The sequence below is a fragment of the Monomorium pharaonis genome, chromosome 6, assembly GCF_013373865.1.
Source record: "Monomorium pharaonis isolate MP-MQ-018 chromosome 6, ASM1337386v2, whole genome shotgun sequence".
Lineage (NCBI taxonomy): Eukaryota > Metazoa > Arthropoda > Insecta > Hymenoptera > Formicidae > Monomorium > Monomorium pharaonis.
Genome location: NC_050472.1, coordinates 27,567,697 through 27,585,635, shown reverse-complemented (window position 1 = coordinate 27,585,635; position 17,939 = coordinate 27,567,697). Strand labels below are relative to the sequence as shown.

The 17,939-nt window shown below is 33.8% G+C and overlaps 3 protein-coding genes across 5 annotated transcripts in view; all 3 read right to left on the bottom strand.

Moving 5' to 3' along the window:
• Positions 1-5,741: 5,741 nt before the first annotated feature.
• Positions 5,742-9,764, bottom strand: LOC105828162. Of its 3 annotated transcripts, XR_004963723.1 has the most exons (7): positions 8,214-9,764; positions 8,012-8,131; positions 7,766-7,883; positions 6,791-7,052; positions 6,594-6,716; positions 5,952-6,333; positions 5,742-5,881 (listed from the first exon to the last, which is right to left on the bottom strand). XR_004963723.1 is itself a non-coding variant. In XM_036288502.1 (6 exons), exons 1-6 carry the CDS (start codon positions 8,355-8,357, stop codon positions 6,114-6,116), a joined length of 987 nt encoding a protein of 328 aa, XP_036144395.1. In that variant the 5' UTR covers positions 8,358-9,764; the 3' UTR covers positions 5,810-6,113. The 3 variants fall into 3 exon arrangements, 2 of the variants coding, with proteins under 2 accessions (XP_036144395.1, XP_036144396.1); XM_036288502.1 differs by having other exon boundaries at positions 5,810-6,333; XM_036288503.1 differs by lacking the exon at positions 5,742-5,881 and having other exon boundaries at positions 6,216-6,297; positions 6,545-6,716.
• Positions 9,765-10,839: 1,075 nt separating this feature from the next.
• On the bottom strand, positions 10,840-14,070 carry LOC105830178 (putative odorant receptor 85d). Its single transcript, XM_028191135.2, has 9 exons — positions 13,735-14,070; positions 13,181-13,300; positions 12,888-13,005; positions 12,518-12,779; positions 12,326-12,448; positions 12,128-12,218; positions 11,820-11,956; positions 11,617-11,749; positions 10,840-11,172 (listed from the first exon to the last, which is right to left on the bottom strand). Exons 1-9 carry the CDS (start codon positions 13,996-13,998, stop codon positions 11,122-11,124), a joined length of 1,299 nt encoding a protein of 432 aa, XP_028046936.1. The 5' UTR covers positions 13,999-14,070; the 3' UTR covers positions 10,840-11,121.
• Positions 14,071-14,234: 164 nt separating this feature from the next.
• LOC105828698 (odorant receptor 13a) overlaps positions 14,235-17,939 on the bottom strand; it is a 9,178-nt gene continuing 5,473 nt past the window's right edge. Inside the window, exons 4-9 of the mRNA XM_036288508.1 lie at positions 17,187-17,448; positions 17,006-17,122; positions 16,769-16,859; positions 16,478-16,614; positions 16,275-16,407; positions 14,235-16,122 (exon numbers count right to left, since the gene is read on the bottom strand). Coding sequence (XP_036144401.1) covers positions 16,072-16,122; positions 16,275-16,407; positions 16,478-16,614; positions 16,769-16,859; positions 17,006-17,122; positions 17,187-17,448 — 791 coding nt within the window. The 3' untranslated portion in view covers positions 14,235-16,071. The remainder of the gene's footprint in view (positions 16,123-16,274; positions 16,408-16,477; positions 16,615-16,768; positions 16,860-17,005; positions 17,123-17,186; positions 17,449-17,939) is intronic.

The window sequence follows — 17,939 nt, the reverse complement described above, 5'->3', positions numbered from 1 at the left end:
ATACAACGATGACGATACGAATACACGCGCGGTCCTGGCTATTCGCCATTCGTGTGTATTTTTAAATGCTTCTGTGATCCTGTGCACCTTCGTTCAAAAGTGTCGAACGTTTGTGGATAGTCAACAAACGTGACCTCGCGTTGTATTGCCAATTTTTTCGGGTAAAACATTAGTTACGGCAATTTCCATTCTCTTATCACTTTTATCACGATGCTTACGCTACGTAGTTACCAGATGTGTCGTACCTATATATCTTCCGAATGACACTCTATTACTGGGATATAAAAATATGCTTCTCTTATCATACGTAGGTATCGTTCGCAATTTGCGCTTACATAAATCAGAGACTTTTAATTGTTTCCGGTGCGTGGGGTAGATAAAGATAAAACACATACGGCGTCCGAAATTATTAATGGCGTTTTCGATCAGAGCAGGGGGTCTATTCTTGAATTTATTCGCAAGAGAAACGTATTCGCAAATTCTGATCTTACAGAAAAGTTGGAAATTTATTGGCTATCGTATGGCTATTAACCAATAAACTTACAACTTTCTGTTAGAGCGAGTATTTGCGTATACGTTTCTCTTGCGAATGACTTCAAGAATAGGGGCCCTGGGTTATGATATGTCCACACAAACTTGCATAAGCGCAAAGCGCATATACATAAGAAAATTGATTGGTCTACAAGCACTTACATAAGAAAATAGACCAATCGAATTCCTTATGCATTAGGCCGGATCTACAATAGGTGTGGTAAGCACAGACTTCTATAATATACTAGATTGCTAACCTTGATTCCCTAGGCGTACCAGTATATAATGTACATGTTGTACATGACTGAATAACCGATCGGAATGTGTCATTTGCTATGTATGTATGTACATTGTTCGTCAAGTGGAATGTTTATGTACATATATATATGCCAATAAATGTCACATATAGTTGCTACGAGTAATTTGTTGACATTTTTAAAATGTTTATATATATATATATATTTAAAGAATGATACTTAATAATACTAATAAATATCATTAATATTAGGTTATTTTATACAAAATGCTCTTAAAATGAAATTATATTATTTGTCCTTTAGTTTTAATACTTAAACAAAAAGAAATGTATACCCTTTCTTATATATATTTGGGCAGCCTTTTATCACATGCCTTAATTATTGTCATTTTATCTTTTTCTTTTATATTACAATAACAAAAAAAGAATGATACATTTAACGCATAAGCATCCAAGGAGAACGCTCTCATAATCACGTAATATATATATTGTATCATACATCTCACTCACTCCTCTAGTAATCCATAGTCGTAGGACTATAAAATATTAGCCACATTCCAATCGGTAATTCAGTCTGCCGCCTATGAGCTCCTATTTGTACATACTTTTCGGGTACACACTAAATGGAGAATATATAACGAGCCTAGCAGTCTAGTATATTATAGAAGTCTGTGGTGGTAAGCCTTATGCCATAAGAAATTGATCAATTATAATCGAATATGAGAAGAATAATCGAATATAATTGGTTAATTCCTTATAACATAAGGCTTACTACACTTATTGTAGATCCGGCCTTAGAGTCCTGTAATAAGAGAAGCGCGATCTTGTTCCTACTTTCTGATTGGTCGATGATTTATAGCCGCCATGTTCAGCTCGCAAGGTCCACGTGACCCATGCGTGTATGGACGGGATTCATAGGCCAGAATTCATGGTCGAATCTTATTCAAGTTCCAGCTTAAGCACGATCTTGAGACGTCAATGTTGTTATTTCATTGGTTAAGTAAGTCTCAAGTCGGCTCGAAGCTAGACTTAAGACAATGCTTGAGCTTAAGATCGGTCTATAAACGGGATTCATAGACCGATCTTAAGCTCAAGCATTGTCTTAAGTCTAGCTTTGAGCCGACTTGAGACTTTTTAACCAATGAAATAACAGCATTGACGTCTCAAGATCGTGCTTAAGCTAGAACTTGAATAAGATTCGACTATGAATTCCAGCCTATGTCACACAATGTAAATAAATGCCCACGGTAAAGGCCCTCACACATGAATTGACATAACCGTAACAGTAAGGTTTCGATTAATCACGTACTTGAATTAGCCGGTTACGGCAGATTACGGTTATGGTCGCCCAATCTGACGCGTCAAAACCTTACGTTATAGTTATGTCAATTCATGTTGAGGGCCTTAAATACACATATACGCAACGCACGCGGCTGCGATCCCAAGATGGCGGCGGGTGGGAAAGTGGGGGTAGAGTTCGCGCTTCTTTGATTATAGGACTTTGCATTATGCATATGCTTTTGCGCTTATGCAAGTTTGTGTGGATATACCATTAGGGCCATCCCACACGAAATAACATAAGCTGCATAAGCATAGCATAATGCTAAAACTCCATGGTCTGTATTCAGAACGCGCTAACAAAAATGTTAGCGCGTTGTTATCCAATAAAAGAATTTGTATTATAAAAAACAGATTTTTCTATTGGATAACAACGCGCTAACATTGTTGTTAGCGCGTTCTGAATACGGGCTCATGTCTGCGGTGAGCTCTGGCAAACGCATGCGGTGACCAATCAGAATTCAAGCGCTTGCTGTGACTTGCCGGAACCCGACCTGCGCCTGGTTGCTGATTGGTCACCGCATGCGTTTGCCGGATCTTACCACATACATAGAGTCTTAGCATTAGCATTACCATAAGGCCGATGAACCAATCAGTTCTCAGCATAAAGTCGTTATATTGATGTACATAAGATGCTTATTGGCCTAGAGCTCTTATGTTATGCTAGAGCACTAGAAAAATAGGTATCTTACGTTCGCCATTTTTCTTCAAACTAGCAAGTAACTAGCATGAAAAGTTAGGTATGTTTTGTACATATATACGTCAATAATGTTTGGAAAAACGCCAAATTTTATGCGACAATAAAACAAAGACACGATATTTATGATTTTGAGATTGTAAAAGTTATTGCGATGTATTATATATATACAACATCATGCTAGTTACTTGACTAGTTTGAAGAAAAATGGCGGACGTGAGAATACGCACTTTTATAGTGCCTTAGTTATGCTTATGCAGCTGTCATTTCATGTGTGATGACCCTAAAGGGCCATCTAAAATGGAGAGTCGTAGTAGTAGTCATAGGCCGGTATTCATAGTCAAATCTTATTTTAAGATCATCTCAAGTAATATCTTAAGATGCTAATACGGCTTTGTGATTGGTTGATAGCATCTTAAGACCGTACTTAAGACGATCTTAAATATAAGACTTGACTATGAATATCAGCCATAGAAAATATTTTCATTTTGTACTGCCTTACTACTTACGGCCTATAGCAGACATTGGACGGGATTCATAGACCGATCTTAAGCTCAAGCATTGTCTTAAGTCTAGCTTTGAGCCGACTTGAGACTTACTTAACCAATGAAATAACAGCATTGACGTCTCAAGATCGTGCTTAAGCTGGAACTTGAATAAGATTCGACTATGAATTTTGGCCATTGAGCCAATTCGGTGCGTGCTTACGATGAGCATTCGGGCGTTCTGGGTTAGTTTTTGGTCACCTCTCTGCGATGACTGGCTTGTATGTTACTGCTACGTCGTTTGTATTGTAGACAGCTTGGCCGTAGATTTAGCGCTGTTACGACTAAAACACTCCATTGTAGATGGCCCTTTATGCCCAGTGTACAATGAGTCGTTGGTCGTTGGTCGTAAGAAATTTAACCAATTATGTTCGGTTATTCTTCTCTAAGATCAACTGTGATTGGTTAAATTTCTTACGACCAACGACCAACGACTCATTGTAGACTGGGCATTAGGGTACCATTACATTTGTCCGATTTTGTCGTACGACAAGTTTGTCAGACGTAGCGATTGGCTGCTGATAAAGTCTCCCCACTTGACTACTTATCGGCAGCCAATCGCTACGACAAACTCATCGTACGACAAAATCGGACAAATGTAAAAAATGGTGCTCTTATGCCCAGTCTACAATGAGTCGTTGGTCGTTGGTCGTAAGAAATTTAACCAATCACAGTTGATCTTAGAGAAGAATAACCGAACATAATTGGTTAAATTTCTTACGACCAACGACCAACGACTCATTGTAGACTGGGCATTATGGTTCTGGCACACTAGACGCGATAAGCGACGAGCGATGAGCGATATCCAATAAAAGTTCTGCTTTTTCCAACATGGCGATGAAATGTTCGAAAATGTAAAGCTCTCATTGGATATTGCTCATCGCTCGTCGCTTACCGCGTCTAGTGTGCGAGAGCCATTATGGCTCCAGCAGACCAGGGGCTCAATTCTTGAATTTATTCGCAAGAGAAACGTATGCGCAAATACCCACTCCAACAGAAAAGTGCAAGTTTATTGGTTAAAGGTCATACGATAGCCAATAAGGTTCCAACTTTTCTGCAAGAACAGAATTTGCGAATACGTTTCTCTTGCGAATGAATTCAAGAATCGAGCCCCAGCGCGATTTTGTCGCACGCGACGCGCGATGTCCAATGAGCGACCGCCTTTTTGCTCATCTCTGTACGCCCATTGGATATCGCGCGTCGCGCGCGACGGAAATCGCGCTGGTCTGCCAAAGCTCTTTTGACGCTGAAATGGCCGCGTTCAGCAGACACAACTGGGTGCTTTCCATTTAGTAACACAAGTCGACACAAGCATCGTTCTATCTTTTTTTATGTTCAATGAGTAACAAAGATAGAACGACACTTGTGTCGACTTGTGTCATTAAATGGAAAGCACCCACTGTTGAGTGAGCGCTCAGTGATTCTTTAATATGATTAGTTAATACCTTTAGATCTAACCAATCATATTAAAGAATCACCGAGCGCTCACTCAACAGTTGTGTCTGCTGAACGCGGCCAAAAGCGTCAAGCGTCAGCGTGAAAAGGCACCTTAATTCATAATGGTGGACTTGAACGTCATCTTACGATAGTCACGATAGCGTGTGAAAGTTTATAATTAAAGAGTAAAGACTCACAGGAGACCGCATTTGCAATCAATTTTGGAATACAGCCATCATCCATCCTTTTCAACGTAAGCTCTACTTCCACTTCCGAAATTTGAAAAAAATTTTTTTGCTGGTTAAACTATGGTAGTAATGACGATTGTATGCTGATGGTTGTTGGATGTAAAATTTTCTTAGGGTCGTTCCAACTTCTTGGTAAACTTATCTACCAGGTAAGCATGTGTCTATCTTCATTTCTTTTCTTAAATAAATAGACAAACATATATTTACCTGATAGGTAAATTTACCAGAAGTTGGAACAACCGACCCTTAATTTTGTAGATTGACATCCAAATTTTTACTTGCAATATACCTTGTGTATCATGCACACATATTAGGTTACATAAAACTTTTCTTATTGATTATGAATATGGATATTTCTCGATAATGAAGTATTGTATACAATTGTATTTATTGCATTCGATTTCAATAATTATTATATATTACATATATTTCAACAAGTTATTGAAACAATTGTCATTATATTATGGATCTTACTTGCTTATAGATGATAAACTTGTTTTGCTATGACATAAAAACTAGATGTAATCTCTTAGATGCAAGTCTAATTAGTGAACATTGATCATAATTGCGTAATTATTCAAGAGATGCAAGGACCGTAAAGTATGACATTGAAGTTTGCATGACCTATGAAAAAGTTTTATTTTATTGAAATTATCTTGAACATTGTATTGCAATTGCAAATTTCATGTTCTTTACCATGGTAAAATTCTCCATTGAGAAAATGTAAATCTTGCAAGCGCTCAAAAAAATTGGTTGAAGAGTCTTTTGCATCATAAACAAAAGCATCCTTTGCGACTTGGGGGGTGTTTCGTACCAAAGACTATTGTAGCTGCAATGCTTTAGTGATATGCTTACTAAATTCCATAACAAACCAATTATTATGGAAGTTTTCATCTTACATTTTATCATGTGTTTGAAGACTGTGGTCTATCAGTTTTTGTCCTTCAAAACTGAGGCAAAATAGATGAATAAGTTGACTAAGGACATAAAATATATATCTCACCACTACTAAAGCATTGGCGTTCCGTTGTGTGATCTCCAATATAAAAAGTATAACATTTTTATTTATCACATATATGCTTTTGCGCAATTTTGAAATGTGATAAAATGTATGTAATTATAATATTTGATTCTAATTGTGTAAAAAACCACACACGTATAGAAAGTTGAAATATTAAATAAACACGTACTTGTAGTAAAGTCATGCTGATAAGTGCTGTATTTAATATTATTTGTATACCCAATGTTAACGAAAATGTATCATCGATCAGTTGAGCGAACCTGTGACAAAAGCGAGATATACGATAATATGAACAAAGTGAGATTTTTCCCTTTCGTGTTAATGTCTCTTTTTCCCTTTAAGCCTGTATCAGACTAACGATTGGGATTAAGATTGGATTGAAATTTGATGAATCAGAACAAAGTTTTTAAAAAGATTTGCTTAATTTACCTGCTCTGATTGGTTAGATTTCAATCCAATCTCAATCCCAATTGTTAGTCTGATACGGACTTTATGGAGATCGTCTTGATGGATTACTCACTTTAAAGCCCTTCGATGGGTATACACGGAAAATACAATTCCTTTGCAATGCGTGTTACTACGTGTATGAGAATGTAAAATTTTCATAATATTATTAGTGTACATCAATTGTTCGAATCGAAATCTGCAAATGTACGTGCACGTGGGATTAATTTTAATTGCTAATGTAAATATAATACATACACAATTGGTACTTACGCGACGAGGGCGAAGATACTGCAAACGTGTTCGATATAAGTTAGAAGCATACAATCGTGAGCCACTATTCCAATCACGGCAATCTCCCAGGCCACGAGGGCGTGTAAGAATATATATGAGAAGTATTCTCTTTCATCAACAAAGTAATATCCTGGATGAACTGGTAGTAAAGGACGAGATTCGTTCAGAGGTAATACGATATCTAATACTGGCGGTATAAATGATATACATAGAAACAGAAATGCGGATGTGAAGCAAGACACTGCAAATTCACAAAAATATACACGTCGTCAACGAATGAATTAAGATAGTCCAATCGCCAAATTGCAATTTAGATTTACAATTTCAAAAATAGCAAAGGGCCACTTTTAAGGATGTATCGGACTGAAGTTCAAAATGGTACGAAGTTGCTAAAAATTTATGAAATTGTTTTTTTAGTTTCCCTAATGTATTGCAAAAAATTGAAAACGCATCCATTAAACGGTTGCTGAGTTATAACTATTTTAATTTTCATTGATTTTACATGGTATTCTTTTCTATCTTATGGAAAAGGACGGATGAAACAGCTAAAAAAGTATAGAAGAAATAGTACCAATGTTTTGAAATTTTTTGTACATCTAGTATATAAATAGATGAAAATATCTGCCAAGTTTCAATTGTTTTCACTACACCGTTTTTAAGAAATAAAATATAACTTGAGATAATTGTGCATTTTCACTGTCAAAAGTTTAAACTCGTAAGTGAAAAAAATCGCAAATACGTAAAAAATACCTTTGTAAGAGTAAAAATAAGACTCCAACTATCGTTCAAGTTTCTTACATCTAAATTTACTATGTGTCAGGCATAGATATTTAAATATTTCAAATTTCATGCACTTTTGTCTAAGATTGTATGTCCGATACACCCTTAAGACAAGAGGTATATCCTTTATCTTAAGTATAATCTTAAAAAAATGCATAATTATAATTCTCTTACACGAGTATCTCAGGGAATATCGCCTGCTAGTCTCAGCATATCTTTTCATAATTTCACATTCTTCCGGTGTTACCAATTCATCCCATTCGATGAACAGCCGATCGATTAAAACTTTCATCTAAGATTACTATCGATTAATATTCAACTTTTCTTCATAACTTAATGCACTCTATGATGAAATGTATTAAAGTTTTAAGATATATCACGCGCAGACTCGGACATAATAAATTCGAGTGGTTAACGTACTTTATATTGGTTTAAATAACACGTGTACAGCTTCACCAAGGCTATAATCGCCATCATATTTCCTGCCATGGTTTGAAATATACATTGCAAATCTCCATCACATTCGATGAATTTAGCTATCTATAAATACATATTATATACCGTTTATTTGCCACTGTAAATTTCTTATACTATCTATGCTTCTACCAATTTTATTAATTACCTGTGGGACAATAATAGAAAGTGTGCTCAAAGTCACGATACTCAAACAGATTAATTTTGTTTTTGGCTTCTGATATGGCCACTGACCAGCTAACGATGACAGTTTCTTAACGACCCCGTAATAATGGCTCAAGGTGGAATTCATGAGAAAGTCGCGTGCGCGAGATAGCCTTGCGTTGAAAGACACTTTGCCCAGCTTCGACTAACTTGAAATTTTTATTTTACCCTATTCCCCTCCCCACTCACATCTCTCTTGATGCGGGGGTTAATTTAAGACCTTGGACATATGATATCACACACTAATAGTAATGTTGATATGATACACCCTCTCTTACAATTTGTTTTAGTTAATAATACTCGGGGTGTCTCTGTCGCGCGGCAATAAATGGCACGTAGCTCTTACACGAATCGCATGAGTGACATGAGTGACATTCCTTTCCTTGACACTAAATATAACGTAGAGGAAAGAGAAACCCTACTGACGCTTTTGCAAGTTCCCTCCGGATGGAACGTATTGACCGGCAGAAAGTTGTAGCTTTCTTCTACGCGTTTAACCTTTTAATTTTACGCGTCTCGAGACTCGCGATAAGTTAAATTTAATATATATTAAACATTCGATAGCACTGAAGTAAATTAATGCAAACGCAAAATATAATACGCACATATGTGATTAATATACTAACAATCCCTGCATAAAACGTCGGATTGAAAAGAACTAAAAAATATTGACATTTTGCAAAAAGCAGAATTCAACAGAATTTAGAAGATATTTAATTGAATATCTTTTGAATTCTGTTTGAATAAGCATTCAATTCATTTCAATTATTAACTCTTGCGTTTAAAAGAATTCACTTGATTCTAGACATTTTTGCATTCAATCGCAAATAAATGCGAACTCTCGCATTAAGAAAGAAAGATCCACTTCTTCTGTTAATTGTTATCGGATTCAGAGGCATACAAGATCTCATGTTCTATTCTCAATATCGCACTGAAAAGTATTGGCCACGATCCAATCCGAGATTTTTACAAAGCAGAATTCACGAGATAAAATCTCGTGAAACACTATTTTTGAATAAGACATTTTAAGCTTTTATGCAGGGATAATATTAATATGCTATTCTAATAGGATAGAAATTTTTTACAAAGGATTTGCTTTTGATAATAAATTTCCGCATCGTGCAATTAATAATTAATTAATTGTTGAAATAACAATTATTGAAAGGATACCGTGTAGAGTACATCAAAGTTTGTACAAGCTTTAAAGTAAAAGGGCCATATGCGACAGTTAAACAAGTAACACTTCAAAGAATGAAGGTTTCTTATACCTCGTAACTTACAATTTCATTACCAAACTCTTCATTTCTATATAGCGTTAGTCTCGACTTATAATGAAAATTCAAACTTTAAGCCGTAAGAAATTGACCAATTACAGTTGAGTATTCTTATAAAAATCCTTATTGCACACCAAACTTACGTGAGTGAGCGAGTGAGTGAGTGAGTGAGTGAGTGAGTGAGTGAGAGAGAGAGAGAGAGGGAGGGAAGAGATCATAATTTTAACAGCTGTCAAATTTGTATAAATATTATCTATACATTTATTGTTGTAATTTATTTTTAAAAGATAAAAAATAAAAAGTTAAGTAGCGCGCGCGAAGCGCGCGTCTGTGGTGTCTAGTGGTATATAAACTTAAAATATTTTTTATATTCTTTGATAATAATGGTATAAATATTTATTTTAAATATTTTCATAAATGTTTATCATAATTTTTTTTTATACCTGACAAACTCGGACATAAAAATATGTACAAAATATTTGGCTTCCGAAAACGACCAATCTCCAATTTAGTTCAAATTTTGGAAATTTCTTTTAGTAAAAAAAAACATGCAAAAAGGATTTTTGGCGACTCAAAAAAATTTTTTTTTAATGTCGGTAAGTAGGAAATCCATAATTTGTAGACAAAAATTTAAATATGTGTGTGTGTGTGTGTGTGTGTGTGTGTGTGTGTGTGTGTGTGTGTGTGTGTGTGTGTGACCACAGCGAAGCAATGTCTTTGTTTACATTTTTTATGGGTGTACTTGTAAAATGAGTAAGTGTTAATTCCGTTACCATACATTGTATTGGAAACCTGCAAACACATGTGAACTTTACTTTGTTTGCAATGTGCACATGGGTTAGCGACTTGGATGGGGTGCGTGCGTGAGTGAGTGAGTGAGTGAGAGTGAGTAAGAGTGAGTGAGAAGTGAGTGAGGAGTGAGTGAGTGAGTGAGGAGTGAGTGAGGAATGAGTGAGTGAGTGAGTGAGGAGCGAGTGAGTGAGGAGTGAGTGAGTGAGCGAGTGAGTAAGTGAGCGAGTGAGTGAAAAAGGGAAGCAGGGAGGGAGCAAACGAGCGAGCGTAACTAGATAAATATGTAGCTAGATAGCTAGGTAGCTAGATAGTAGTAAGTATGCAAGTAGGTATGTATGTATATAGGTAGGTATGTATGTATGTATGTATGTACGTATAATTAAACTTTACATTTTTTAATTCAAAATTGCAGAAGACGTTTGATTAATGTAAACGAAAGATAGAGAAAATCAAATTGCAATTATTATTATTTTTAAAGTGAAAAGTCAAATAGCGCGCGCGCAGCGCGCGCCTGTAATGTTCTAGTTTAATAATTTTTACATGTTTATTCTCTCATTTTTACACAAAACATTTCCGATTTATGAATATTTTCTCACAATGTAACCATTTAATTTCAAGTAATAATATATAGGGCCAAACAAATGATAAAAAATACATTAAAAAATGTTACAATGTTACTTACGCGCAAATTGATAACAAATATGCCTTAATGTCATATGAGAATTATATTTACGGACAGACTGGATGAGTAGAATTTGATATGTCGACACTGATCGTTCTTTATAATTATTCCACAGACGAGAGTACAGTAAAGTATGACATTGAAGTTTGCATGATCTTAAAACATGTGTTATTTCCCGTAAATAAACTATCATTTTATGACAACTATAGTATATAATTCTTGAGTACGTAAATAAGAAATTAAAGAAGTGATATTCCTTGGCTTATGCCCTAAACTGCTTCTTTAAAAACTTAATAATTGCCCACATGCACGTCCTTAGTGAATGTAAAATTGTTTTATCGATACTGGAAATGATTCTTAATATACCACGTACCAACGCGTACTAAATTTATCTTTATAAATATATCTAAAAAGCGTTTCCCAGATTTTCAAAAATTTTCATTTTTTTCTCTTTAAGTTTGATAACCTTTATACTATGATAAAAATAATCAGTTTAGGACGTACGGTCATAGGATCTATTCTTGCTAAAATAAGCCAAAGATTCTCTTTTATTTTTTGTACTTATTAAGAATCATCCTATATTTTAAACTTAAAATTACCATAGTGAAGTTCTCCATTGAGAAAATGTAGACCTTGCCTGCGCTTAAAAAAATAGGTTGAAGACTCTTTTGCATTACAAACACAAGCATCCTTTGCAATTTTGGAGGTGTTTCGTACCAAAGACTATTATAGCTGAAATACTTCAATGATACGCTAACTAAATCCCAATAAAGTGTAATCGTAATATAATGATTCATCTTACATTTTATCGCGCGTTTGAAGACTGTGATCAATCAGTTTTTGTCCTTCGAAACTCAGGCAAAATAGATGAATCAGTTGACCAGCAACATACATCGCGTACCTTATCACTTCCAAAATACTAACATTCTGCTGCGTGATCTCCAATATAAAAAATATAATATTTTCTTAACTTCTTTCGTATAGAGGTGTCGTGTAAAGGTCTCATTTTTTAGAATTTTTTAAGAATTAAGTATCATTTATTATCTGATCTTAAGTGTATATGTAAAAAAACACACATGTTGGATAAAATCTCACAATGAATAAACGTACTTGTAACAAAGTAATGCTGATCATTACTGTATTTAACGCTATTTGTATAGCCAGCGTTAACGAAAATGTGTCTTCGATCAGTTGAGCAAATCTGTGGCAAAAGCGAGGGATACAATGAAATAATACGAATTGAATCTTTTTCCTCCCTTTGCCGCCTGTTTTTTTTGTTTTTCTCTATATCGATCACGAGTTACTTACTTTAGAGCTTTTCGATGCGTATACACGGAAAACGCAATTTGTTTGCGGTACATGTCACTTGTACGAGAATGTAAAACATTCATAGCGTCATTATGTTTACACATCAAGCGTTCAAATCGAAATCTGCAAATATATTTGCAACGATCAACATCAACTTCGTTCAATCAGAATATATTATCTTTTTATTTTTACCCAACTAAAGCGAAAATACTGCAGATATGTTCAATGTAAGTTAGGAGCATGCAGTCGTGACTAACTATTCCGCTCATAGCAATTTCCCATGCCATGATAGCATGCGAAAAGATATAGAAGAAATATTTCCTCTCGTCAACAAAATAATATCCCGGGTACGTCGGCAGTATAGGGCGAGATTCGTTGAGAGGTAAAATGACATCCAATATTTGTGGTATGAGGGATATCGACATAAAAACGTACACGGCAAAATAGCAATACACTGCAACATAGATGAAGCGTTTGTTCAACGATAACTAAACTGTTATCTGCGCAAAAATGTGACAGATGTGAAGAATGTAAAGAAGAAAATTGCATGGTTTATTCTTACAGGAGTATCCCAAAGAATATCGTCTGCTGTTCTTGGCATATCTCTTCATAATTTCGTATTCTTCTGGTGTTTCCAATTCGTCCCAATCAACAAATAACTGATCAATGAGAACTTTCATCTGAAAGTATCAATGATTAAGAAAGAAACATTTCTCTATCTATGGCTTAATGTTTTACAATAGGACAGAATACACACGTGTACTGCACACATAATGTTAAGATTTAAGATATAAGATCTGTTCTTTTCAACTCAAGTTTAGCTGAAAAGAACACAGGAGATTGTATAATACGTACTTTACATCGATTGAAATAACACGTATACAGCTTCACCAATGTTACAGTTGTCAACATATAGGATGTCATAGTCTCAAAGATACATTGCAAATTTCCGTCGCATCTAACAAATTTGGCTATCTAAAAATTCAAATGTAAAAGCTATTCTATTTTTATGGAATAGAATTTATTTGAGATTGTAACATGTGTTACAAAAATGCAATTCTTTTATCCTTTGATTCTAACATTTATGTTTAATATTTCTTTACTCTGATTTTGTATTTGTGAACAATAAATTTCCATTTAAAAAATTTGGTTTTTTATTAATATATTATATCAAATCTTAAATTATTATAGAATTGACATTAATTATTGACATTAATATATATATATATATCAAAGTTAAGATAATTAAAGGTAACTTCTTTCTCTGATCAATAATTTACTAATTGTTAATGTTTTATTATTACTTATATCTATTTTGTATTTGCTCGTCTTTGACCTTTCAAATTGATTTAATTAACTTTACAAAAATTGACAGAATTTAGAATTCGGATGGTGTAGTTTAAAATTACCTGTGGAATGATTATAGAAATCGTGCTCAAAGTCACCAAGATCGCACACAACAGTCTCGTTATTGGTTTCTGATAGGGCCATTGACCGGACAATGATGATATTTTCTTAACAACACTATAGTAATGAATCCAGTTGGCGTTCATAGCTTTAGTCGCAGATAGTCTTTCGTCCCCTTCTATGTCTAGGTACTCACATTTCATTTTATCTAAAACTCCATCCCTTTGGTGCGAGGGACAATTCAAGATTCCGGACAGGTGATGCATAATGCAAATGTGTATGCTATATGCGTACAATTTTCCAGTAACTATCGCGGCACATTTCCGCGAAGCGTGACCACTACTTACAAACGTATATGGATGATAGCAGTATTTATTTCTTTGACATTAAATATAATGTAGAGGGAAGCGGAGCCCTATTGACGTGTCGCATGTCGCTTAACATATGCTAGCAAATTCTCTCCGAATGAATCGAAAGATTATTTCTTTTTTTTTTTTCTTTCTTCGTGATCTTGGAGAAATCTCATTTTCGGCAAGCAAAATCGTATGTTTAACAATGATATTTACTATAATAACGACAAAAGTTTTTCAGCTCAACGATATGAAAAAGATTAAAAAAACAATGCTTTATCTCTTCTACACTGTCATTCTTTACAATACATTTTTTTAAGAATAATAAATTAATTTTTTATACCATTAAAAAAGAATTTTTCATCCATAATCTGATTTAAGACTACGGAGATTTACTTTTTCGTTAATAGTAAACTTTTTCCAAGTAAATCAGACTTACATTTTATAATTAAAATATAATCATTAAATAATTACTTCCATTAAAAAAACACATTGAAACAAAAGATATAAGTATGTGTGTTATAAAAATGTATTGTGCACAAGAAATATCTTTGTTATATCCTTAAATCAAAAAATTTTGCATCTTATTACATAACTTTATAAGATATTTTTTACAGCATTTACATATCATTTACAATTTCCTGTTGGAAAGCAAATTTTACGTTTCCTATATAGAATCACTACACAAATTTTTGAACAGTTGCATCAGAAAAATGATTGTTTATAAAAAATATTAAAATTTTATTTATAAAAAATATTTTAAAATAATAAATTACACATTAATTGATAATTTTGTATATTCATTTTTTAATACAGATTTAATTAAAATATTTTTTTTTATTAAAAAATGTCACTATAAAAAAAGAAAAATATGCACCTCGGCATTAACTAGTAAATTGAACACGAAAATGGTTGACTAGTGAATGATCATTCAAGTTCAAATGTCAGATCAAATGTTATATTTTAATATTGACATATCTAGATAAGTACTACTAGTCTTTTTAAACCTTAATAACTTTTAAAAAGTTAATTATTATTGTAATAAAGCTATTTTTAAATTAAAGTATTTTTTCATACATATTATATATACATTCTTTTTCTTGTAAAATAAAAATTTGTCTACTGGTCATTTACGCATCAATCGTTAAAGTTCACCGGCCATTAATTTGATTTTTAAATAATAATAAAATTAAAATTTTAAATAATAAATATAATATAATTATTAATATTTAGTAACCGATTATTTCTTTTTTTATACGCACTTTTATAACCCACAATGTACATCGTGAATCTCTTATTTATTCATTGCAATTGACCTTATCGATTATAAGATTTTGAAGAAAACTCTTAAGAGTGTTTGTCGATTAACATATGGATAGTAACTTTTTATTCCTTTTTGTTTCTTTCTGTTTCTTTTCTTCTAGGATGAGAGAACATTTAACGCAAACTTTATTGTATACAACTTTATTTTCTAAACAATTGACAACAGAGAATTCTTTAACACATTTAAGATCTGTCTTTAACGAATTAAACAGCACGACAAACTACTTTTGATGTTACAGACAGTCGTAAGGACAAAACAACTTTATGTTACATTTTTTGTGATATAATGTTGAATATGTTTTGTATCTTGTAATTCTATCGCGAAAATGTATCGATAAGTTCATCTACTGCGTTACACGTAACGATTACAATTTTTCAAAATTATTAAACCTAATTAAAATTTAATAATTTTTATATTCTTATTTTTCCATTGCGTAAAACATTTTCAGAGTTAGGAATATTTTTTCGCAATGCAACATATGTATATAATGTTTCGCTATTTAATTTCAAGAACTACAAGTACACAGACGCAAGTGAGTGATAAAAATTCATTGCAATGTTACTAAAAGTTACTCACGTGTAAATGAATAACAAACTTGCCTTGATGTAAAAATTATGATTTTTACGGATGTAGAGTCTCATATTTGAACACTAATCGTTGCTTAATTATTCCAAAGTTGAGAGTACGGTAAAGTATGACATCGAAGTTTGCATGATCTTAGAACATGTTATATGTTATTGCTCGTAAATAAATTATTTTACGAAAATTACAACACACACACACGCACGTGCACACACACACACACACACACACACACACACACACACACACACACATATATATATATATATATATGTTGCAAATTTACCATGGTAAAGTTTTCCATTGAGAAAATGTAGATTTTACTAGCACTTAAGAAACTAGGTTGAAGACTCTTTTGCATCACAAACAGAAGCATTCTTTGTGACTTGGGAGTCGTTTCATACCAAAAACTATTGTAGCTGGAATGTTTCAGTGATACACTAACTAAATTCTAATACCAAAATATTGTCACAAAATTATTTGTCTTACATTTTATCGCAGGTTTGAAGACTGTGATCTATTAGTTTCTGTCCCTCGAAACTTAGGCAAAATAAGTGGATTAATTGGCCAATGACATACATTATATATCTTATCAGTTGTAAAATATCGGCTTGCTGCTGTGTTACCTTCATAAAATGCGAAACATATCTCAGTTCCTTGCGGCGCACATATGTTTTTTCTTACAATTAATTAAAAAAATAATATCTGATTTTATAAAAGTGTAAAGAACACATGTTGGAAATTTTGAAACGAATAACGAATAAACTTGTAATAACATACTTGTAACAACGTAATACTGATCATTACAGTATTTAGTGCTAATTGTAGAGTCAACGTTAATGAAAACGTATCTCCGATCAGTTGAGCGAATCTATGGCAAAAGTGAGAAACACAATAATAACACGAACTCTCTCTCTCTCTCTCTCTCTCTCTCTCTCTCTCTCTCTCTCTCTCTCTCTCTCTCTCTCTCTCTCCCCTCCCCCCTACATTGACCCTCTACATTGACAAATTACTCACCTTAAAGCTTTACGGTGCGTATATACGGAGAATGCGATTTGTTTGTGATACGTATCACTTGTATCAGAATGTAAAACTTTCATAGCATCATTATGTATCAATTGTTCAAACCGAAATCTGAAAATATATTTGCAATGACATATCAACTTTATTAACAAGAATATTGTTTTTTTATTTTTACCCGACTAGAGCGAAAATACTGCAAACATGTTCGATGTAAGTTAGGAGCATGCAATCGTGGGAGATTATCACAGTTACAGCAATTTCCCAAGCCATCATAGCATGCGAGAAAATATAGAAGAAATATTTCTTCTCGTCGACAAAATAATATCCAGGATAAACTGGCAGCATAGGACGAGATTCATTGAGAGGTAAAACAATATCCAACACTTGCGGAATGAGAGACATGGATATAAATACATATACGCCGAAATAATAGTACACTGCAACACAGACAAGCGTTCGGCTAACGATAATTAAATTAATTATAATTTCGTAAATAAATTAGATGGAGATAAATACGAAAATGAATGGTTTATTCTTACGCGAATATCCCAAAGAATATTGATCCCGCCCATATTACCGCCGTATCGAGGATACTATTTTGTTGACATCCGAGACCATTTCTTTCAAATATTTTGGCATGGCGTGGTGGCCTGGGAAATTGTTATAGCTGGAATATTTCTCACGATTGCTGTTTTGTAACGTTATGTCGAACATGTTTGCAGCAAGTTTGCTATAACCGGGTAAAGAAATAATTTATCACACACGAACAGCAAAGACACACACACACCACACACACACACACACACACACCACACACACACACACACACACACACAACACAACACACACACCCACACACACATACACACACCACACACACACACACACACACAACAACACACCACACACCACACCACACCGCCACACA